General features: G+C 40.6%; 1 protein-coding gene across 1 annotated transcript in view; it reads left to right on the top strand.

Moving 5' to 3' along the window:
* Positions 1-8,635, top strand: part of LOC137624760 (mucin-2-like) — a 72,202-nt gene extending 63,567 nt beyond the window's left edge. Inside the window, exons 2-3 of the mRNA XM_068355712.1 lie at positions 6,259-7,979; positions 8,069-8,635. Of these exons, the coding sequence (XP_068211813.1) occupies positions 6,259-7,979; positions 8,069-8,635 (2,288 nt within the window). The remainder of the gene's footprint in view (positions 1-6,258; positions 7,980-8,068) is intronic.
* The last annotated feature ends 1,147 nt before the right edge of the window (positions 8,636-9,782 follow it).

Here is a 9,782-nt window from a genome sequence, read left to right as displayed (position 1 = left end):
TATGGCAGGAAAACAGTATATTTTTACAGGGGAATTTCCGATTAATATTACGATTTTTTTAACAGTGTACACTGCGGAAATCTTTTTATGTTGCCTTCAGTGAATCGATTCACTTCCGTTGACCTAATCTGAGAATTAAATAACACACAGACAGGGAGCTGTGGTTATTACAACATATACATATTTCAAGTATTTTAGACACTAAGGTGATCTCGAGTAGTTTAGATAACGAGGGTAATAAACGTATCTTAGACGTTGAGGATAACAGGATTAATTTGGACAGTGAGGTGTAACTCAGATACTTCAGTAAGTGAAGCTTTCTAGAATAGATTTAGACAGAAATGGAAACACGGGTAGTGTAGACATTGAGGTAATTTGAATCGTTTAGACGTCGAGGGTAATTCAAATAGTTTACACAAGAAGATAAATAGAGTAGCTTAGGCAGCTAGGGTGATTTTAACCGACTGGATAGTGAGGATAACGCAGGCCTAAGAGGTTTGCCAGAATTCAGATTTTAAAGCTTTGCATTTAATTAGACAAAGTATATATTTCGAGAAAAAAATATGAATAAATTGTAAGTCGCGATAAAGCTGAAAACACATCCTAAAACAGAGAGAGAGAGAGAGAGAGAGAGAGAGAGAGAGAGAGAGAGAGAGAGAGAGAGAGAGAAATTGTATTTACCAAATCAATATACTAACTACATCAATCATAACAGTAATAATAATGATATTTTAAAAAGATTGATGGTAATGAATAGGGTTATGGTGGCCGATGTGGTAACGTCCCTGACTGGTGAACGCCAGACTGGGGTTCAAGTCCCGCTCAAACTCGTTAGTTCCTTTGGTCGCTGCAATGTCACCGTCTTTGTGAGCTAAGGATGGGGGGATGTGGGGGAGACTATAGGTCTATCTGCTGAGTCATCAGCACCCGTTGCCTGGCTCTCCTTGGTCCTACCTTGGGTGAGAGGGGCCTTGGGTGCTGATCATATGCATATATATTCTGTCTCTAGGGCATTGTCCTGTTTGCTAGGGCAATGCCGCGGTCCCTTGCCCCTGACATTCATAAGCGGCCTTTAAACCTTTAATTGATGTACAGTACATAAAAATATAGGGTGGAGAGGGGCCTTGGGCGCTGATCATATGTATATATATTCAGTCTCTAGGGTATTGTCCTACTTGCTAGGGTAATGCCACTGTCCCTTGCCTCTGCTATTCATGAGCGGCCTTTAAACCTTTAATCGTTGTACAGTACATAAAAATATAGGGTGGAGAGGGGCCTTGGGCGCTGATCATATGTATATATATTCAGTCTCTAGGGTATTGTCCTGCTTGCTAGGGCAATGCCACTGTCCCTTGCCTCTGCCATTCATGAGCAGCCTTTAAACCTTTAATCGTTGTACATCACAAATATATAACAGGCTGATATTATTAAAACCTACTACAAAACCAATAACTTACCACACAAACTCCAAAAGAATTACCAATCCTACACTTGAAGGACGCTACAATGCACTGAAGCCACCGGGGGAAATATCCCATCAAATATAACAAGGCGACGAAACGTCGATAGTCCCCAAGCGGATAATTACGGTTCTGCTGATGAATTGGTCCTAATCACAAGATAATCTTGGGACACAATGAGGATAGGATGAATTGAGAATGCACAATTGACTTGGTGGGGGGGGGAGGGGAGGGAAGGAATGAGATGCCCTTCGGGTCTTCTTTCTTTTAACGTTAGATAATATACAACTGTTATGATTTTGAATATTGTATTTTGTGATTTTTATTATTATTATTGCTATTTTTATCGTCATCATCATCATCATCATCATCATTATCATCATCATTATTATTATTATTATTATTATTATTATTATTATTATTATTACTATCATTATCATCATTATTATTATCATTATTATTATTATTGGCCAAGGTATAAGCCTAGTAGAAAAAAAGAGGGCTCCAAAAAGGAAAAATAGCCCAGTGAGTAAATGAAATAAGGAAACAGCTAGAATAGTGTGCCCGAGTGCACCCTCAAGCAAGAGAACTCTAACCCAAGACAGTGGATGACCATGATACAGGGGCTATGGCACTACCCAAGATTAGAGAACAATGGTTTGATTTTGGCGCGTCCTTCTCCTAGAGGAGCTGCTTACCATAGCTAAAGATTCTCTTCTTCCCTTACTAAGAGGAAAGTAACCACTGACCAATTATAGTGGAGTAGTTAACTCCTTGAAATTATGAGATTACTCGAGTGCCATATGTAAATGAGATCATGATGAGGGGTAGATGGAGATGGTATAGGTATGCTCTTCGCACTCCCCAAGAGAGATTCGTTCACAAAACGTTCAGCTGGGCACCACAAGGTACTAGAGGAGTTGGAAAACCTAGGCATACATGGCTGGTTACTATGAAGTAGAGGATGATGAATGGAGAATTATTGAATGAAAAGCTCAAGATAGAACGACTGGTGAAATCTAACCAAGGCTTTTAGCGTCAATAGGTGTAGGAGGAGATGCTGATGATGATGATGATGAGATAACTCCTTAAGTGAAGAAAATTTTTCAGTTAGTGTTGCCAGGTATGTGAGGAAATAAGAGAATGTGTAAAGAACAGGCTATACTATTCGTTTTTATGGGTAGGCAAAAGAAAAATAATCCGTAACCAGAAACGGATCCAATGTAGTACTATCTCAAGTGCTCAAGGTCTTAAAATTGTTATTACTGTTCTTGAAATATTTTACTTTCCCTTGTTTCCTTTCCTCACTGGGCTATGTTCCCTGTTGGAGCCCCTGGGCTTATAGCATCATGCTTTTCCAACTAGGGTTGTAGCTTAGTAAGTAATAATAATAATAACAACATCAACATCAACAACAATAACAACAACAACAACAACAACAACAACAACAACAACAACAATAATAATAATAATAATAATAATAATAATAATAATAATAATAATAATAATAATAATAACGGAGTTTACGTTAAGTAGGTCTGATATTAATTGATGGTCACCCATCCAGAGACGGGTCACTCCAACAAAACTGAGATATCACATTTTTTTTTTTTTACATTGGTAAAACATTTTCGTAAATGAGTTTTCAAGTTTTGATATCAATATCTCGAATAAATATCATTCGTAAAACCATATCTTCAACTCTCTCAAGATTAAAAAAAAAAAAAAAAAAAAAAAAAAAAAAAAAAAAAAAAAAAAAAAAAAAAAAAGTGTAATCTTGTATCTTTACATACCGGCATATTCAAATATAACTTTACGTACCATTTTCATGATGGGCAAAGTTTCGTTCCACTTCTATAATCTTTCATTCCATAAAATGTTTTCAAATCTATTACGATCGCACACAGTTAATACTCTAATGGCATTACCAATAATAATAATAATAATAATAATAATAATAATAATAATAATAATAATAATATTAAGAAAAACAACAACAATAATAATAATAATAATAATAATAATAATAATAATAATAATAATTGCATGATAAAGTTTGGTAATATCAAGAAACCAATTAAAAATGTTTGTACATTAAGGGCCTTTATTATAATGAAACATAACAAAGGTGTAGATCCCCTATCGTTTTTATCACTTTTAATCTACATTTCCTCTCATTCATCTTTTAATTATCTTAAAACAGACCATTTTTAATTATCTTAAAATAGACCAAAGAATATAATTACATTCCTGTACTCATTGACTTCAGTGATATTACTATTTAATTAACGTACGAAGCTATTTAATAATAGAAAAAAATAATTCTTTCTCTAATTTTTAATTTATTTATTTCTAAAAGATCATCAAAATTATGTAAATTACTACATGTTCATACACAAGCCCATGCAAGTGGGGGGCCGTCTGTTATGACACACACACACACACACACACACACACATATATATATATATATATATATATATATATATATATATATATATATATATATATATATATATATATATATATATATATATAAACACCCTAAGTCTAGAACGCAAATAATAATAAAAAAAAAAACACCACCACCTTAAGTCTAGGACGCAAATAATCAAATTTTGAGAATCAATATTCTTTTTAATAATGCAAACGGAAAAAGAAATTCAAGCGTTTCGATATTATTTCAACTCGATTTTTTCTTGATGTCATTGGAAAATTATTTTTGACATTTTACTTTGATGTTTGTTATGAAGAATTGTGTTATGAAGAATTGAAGTAAACGTGAACTGTCAATTTTCTCCAAAACGAGTTTCGTATAAAAACTCTTTTGCTTGAAACGAAATCGTTCTTATTTCGACATTTCTCTTCAGTCTGATTAACCTTTCTCATCAATTGCTTTAATTATAAAGTTTCTTTTAATTCTCGTTATTCTATTTCGCAGCTTCGTCTAATTCTTTTGAAATCAAATCTTAGTTTTATTAACATTTTATTTTTTTATTAACTTTCTTTAATTTTCATTATTTTTTTTTTATTTTTATTAACATTCTTAAATTTTCATTGACATTCTTTTAGTTTTCCCTCTTCGTTTTTCACTTTCTCCCCTCCCCTTTCGCTTCGCTTCATTCTCCTACACTTTCCACGTTCCTTCCTGTTCATTCATTCTGTTCTAACTCTTCCTTATATTTTCATCTCCGTCTTCTATTCCTTTCTTTGCTTCAAACAATTTTCTCGAATCATCTTAAACTGTGGCTTTCCATTCATTCATTCTGTTCTAACTCCTCATATTTCATCTTCGTCTTCTATTCCTTTCTTTGCTTCAAACAATTTTCTCTAACCAACTTGAACTGTGGCTTCCCAACTCTCTTTTATTCCTTTTTCCTTCGTCACTGTTATTCCTGTCTTTTCCCTTCTTCCTTCACTTTCCGCTAACAGTTACCTGGTAATTCATTCAATCTATGTATTCTTCTACTAAACCCCCATGGGTCTACCTGCTGGGCCGCCAGCAGCCATTGCCTGGTCTTCCCTGGTCCTACTTTCGGTGGAGAGGGGGCTAGGGCATTGTCACTGTCCCTAACCTCTGCCATTCATGAGCGACCTTTAAACAATATTCTTCCTCATTCGCCCGTACGTTACAAATATTCTTCCTCTTTATCCACCTACGTATCATCTGAATTTTCTTCATTATTCTCTACGTCCTCCATTTCTGCCAAGTTATTTTCTTCCCTATCTATCCACTTTCTCTTCTAGTTTTTATACTCTCTACAAATCTAATTCGTTTTTTTTTTCTTCTTTTATCTTCTCAGCCTTTCAATATGCCTTACTTTTTCTTCCACCTGCTTTTATTCATGTTCTCTAGTCTTGGGTAGGGTCATAAGCCTCTGTACCATGGTCTTCCACTGTCTTGGGTTTAGAGTTTTCTTGCTTGAGGTTACACTTGGGCATACTATTCTATCTACTTCTATTCCTCTAATTTTGTTAAAAGTTTTAATAGTTTATATAAGAAATACATATTTCAATGTTGTTACTGTTATTAAAATATTCTATTTTTCCTTGTTTCCTTTCCTCACTGGGCTATTTCCCCTGTTGGGGCCCCTCGGCTTAAGGCATCCTCCTTAGAAAATAATAATAATAATAATAATAATAATAATAATAATAATAATAATAATAATAATAATACCTTCCCTCATTACTCATCTACTTCAACTCCTTACCTCATTATTGGTCTAATGTTCATGCAAACTTACTTCTTAAGTCAATACCTCATCTTGAGACTCTCTAACCTTTCATCACGAACTCCATTAAGTTTTCACTTTGTGATTCGCTTGCATCTCATTTCAAACTTCCTTCATACTTAACCGTCCTATCTTTAGCTTCGCTAATTCTTAATCTCGTCCACTTACTTCTTGATCCTCTCTTTCCTCTTCGTCTTAACAGCCTGACAGACATTCCTTTGTTTGTCGTCATCTTCTTTAGACATTTTTATTCTACTGAATTTGCCTGTTCATTTCTCAAGACCTTCATCTTTCTTTCATTTTTTCATCAATTTTGACTTTCTTACAGCTTACTCGGTAATGTTCTTAACTAGTCATTCCTTTACTCCATTCCGTCCATAAATTGTCAGGTTTTCAGCCACACTTTATTTCATTCGTCTGTTCCTTTTAGGCTTTATCTTATTCTTCACCAACATTCTCATCCATTTTAATATCATTATATCTTTTCTTAACACATTCTTCATCAGTATACAATTTGTCTCGGTTCACTCTTACCTAAAGACTTTGTAACCTAAACCCTCCACCAGCTCTATCCTCCCCGGTCAACACCAACACACCCCCATTCCACCCGGTCAACACCAACACGCCCCCATTACCCCCGGTCAACACCAACACACCCCCATTCCACCCGGTCAACACCAACACGTCCCCATTACCCCAGGTCAACACCAACACGCCCCCATTACCCCAGGTCAACACCAACACGTCCCCATTACCCCAGGTCAACACCAACACGTCCCCATTACCCCCGGTCAACACCAACACACCCCCATTCCACCCGGTCAACACCAACACGCCCCCATTACCCCAGGTCAACACCAACACGTCCCCATTACCCCAGGTCAACACCAACACGTCCCCATTACCCCCGGTCAACACCAACACACCCCCATTCCACCCGGTCAACACCAACACACCCCCATTCCACCCGGTCAACACCAACACGTCCCCATTCCACCCGGTCAACACCAACACGTCCCCATTACCCCAGGTCAACACCAACACGCCCCCATTACCCCAGGTCAACACCAACACGCCCCCATTCCACCCGGTCAACACCAACACGCCCCCATTACCCCAGGTCAACACCAACACGCCCCCATTCCATCCGGTCAACACCAACACGCCCCCATTCCACCCGGTCAACACCAACACGCCCCCATTCCACCCGGTCAACACCAACACGCCCCCATTCCACCCGGTCAACACCAACACGCCCCCATTCCACCCGGTCAACACCAACACGCCCCCATTCCACCCGGTCAACAACACGCCCCCATTCCACCCGGTCAACACCAACACGCCCCCATTACCCCAGGTCAACACCAACACGCCCCCATTCCACCCGGTCAACACCAACACGCCCCCATTCCACCCGGTCAACACCAACACGCCCCCATTCCACCCGGTCAACACCAACACGCCCCCATTCCACCCGATCAACACCAACACGCCCCCATTCCACCCGATCAACACCAACACGCCCCCATTACCCCAGGTCAACACCAACACGCCCCCATTCCACCCGGTCAACACCAACACGCCCCCATTCCACCCGGTCAACACCAACACGCCCCCATTCCACCCGGTCAACACCAACACGCCCCCATTCCACCCGGTCAACACCAACACGCCCCCATTCCACCCGGTCAACACCAACACGCCCCCATTCCACCCGGTCAACACCAACACGCCCCCATTCCACCCGGTCAACACCAACACGCCCCCATTCCACCCGGTCAACACCAACACGCCCCCATTCCACCCGGTCAACACCAACACGCCCCCATTCCACCCGGTCAACACCAACACGCCCCCATTCCACCCGGTCAACACCAACACGCCCCCATTCCACCCGGTCAACACCAACACGCCCCCATTCCACCCGGTCAACACCAACACGCCCCCATTACCCCAGGTCAACACCAACACGCCCCCATTCCACCCGGTCAACACCAACACGCCCCCATTCCACCCGGTCAACACCAACACGCCCCCATTCCACCCGGTCAACACCAACACGCCCCCATTACCCCAGGTCAACACCAACACGCCCCCATTCCACCCGGTCAACACCAACACGCCCCCATTCCACCCGGTCAACACCAACACGCCCCCATTCCACCCGGTCAACACCAACACGCCCCCATTCCACCCGGTCAACACCAACACGCCCCCATTACCCCAGGTCAACACCAACATGCCCCCATTCCACCCGGTCAACACCAACACGCCCCCATTACCCCAGGTCAACACCAACACCCCCCCATTCCACCCGGTCAACACCAACACGCCCCCATTACCCCAGGTCAACACCAACACGCCCCATTACCCCAGGTCAACACCAACACGCCCCCATTACCCCAGGTCAACACCAACACGGCCCCATTCCACCCGGTCAACACCAACACGCCCCCATTCCACCCGGTCAACACCAACACGCCCCCATTCCACCCGGTCAACACCAACACACCCCCATTCCACCCGGTCAACACCAACACACCCCCATTCCACCCGGTCAACACCAACACGCCCCCATTCCACCCGGTCAACACCAACACGCCCCCATTACCCCAGGTCAACACCAACACGCCCCCATTCCACCCGGTCAACACCAACACGCCCCCATTCCACCCGGTCAACACCAACACACCCCCATTCCACCCGGTCAACACCAACACACCCCCATTCCACCCGGTCAACACCAACACGCCACCATTCCACCCGGTCAACACCAACACGCCCCCATTACCCCAGGTCAACACCAACACACTCCCAGTCCCCCCGGTCAACACCAACACACCCCCATTCCCCCGGTCAACACCAGCCCCCCTCAACACCAAGAAGCCCCCATCCACACTGGTCAACACCCACACACCCCCATTCCACCCGAGTCAATACTAACACACCCCTATCCACCCTCGTCAACACCAACAGCATTTGCACCCTTCCCGATCATTTACTTCATCCTGAAAATACTCTGGTAAACTTGATTGCTGGGTTATTTTCCCCTGACAATTCGAGGGATTACTCTCCGAAATGGAATCTTATTGATGGCCACAATTTTTCTTTTCATTTCAACCCTCAACAGGTGAAAGGCTGACAGCTTAACAAGAAAAAAAAAAGGACATGCACCGAGCCTATTCCAGAAGTTGAACCAGTGAGACAATTCGTGCATTTCCTTCTCCTCGTTTGGTAACAAAATTAAATGAACTTCATCACACTTCGAATCTCTTATGAGGAATAAATTGTATCCTTCACGTAGAGGATAAAGGGATAAGTTACAGGCAACCCCTCCTTTTCGGTCTGCCCAGCGAGAGAAGAATAGAAGCCTGCAGGAGAGAGTGCAGTATTCATTCCCTAATGGCATTCTTCAGACTTGAGGCGTTTCGTCTGAGTTGTCAGCTGCGCTTCCTCGCCAGACAAGGTAATATTTTCATGGCTCACCCTTTTAGGATTGTGTACGTGTATCGAGTTTTCCTCTACGTTTATTATCATGGATCTCAAAGACCCATATACACATAGACACATACACAAGATATCTATCTATCTATCTATCTATATATATATATATATATATATATATATATATGTATGTATCAAGATATCTATCCATCTATTTGTCTATCTATCTATCTATCTGTATATATAAATATATAAATTTATATATATATATATATATATATATATACATATATATATATATATATATATATGTATATATATGTATGTATATTTATTTATTAATGTACATATATAAATAATTTACATACACACATGCTAGGTCTATAGACCTTGCAAACATGTATTCAATGCATATATATATATATATATATATATATATATATATATATATATATATATATATATATATATACATTGCATACAAAACTTCCGTAATAATCTGATTCTCTGCATATGGCGAAAAAACTCTTTAAAACATTTCTATTCACCGATACTAGACTTTTTTTTTTCTTATCTATAAATCCTACTTTTTCTCCATGCAGTACTTAGTTGCAAAATAATTCCCTTGCTTCCTTTACCTTGGGCT

Source organism: Palaemon carinicauda, chromosome 31 (assembly GCF_036898095.1).
Source record: "Palaemon carinicauda isolate YSFRI2023 chromosome 31, ASM3689809v2, whole genome shotgun sequence".
NCBI classification, from domain to species: Eukaryota; Metazoa; Arthropoda; class Malacostraca; order Decapoda; family Palaemonidae; genus Palaemon; species Palaemon carinicauda.
This window is presented reverse-complemented; position numbering and strand designations above follow the sequence as displayed.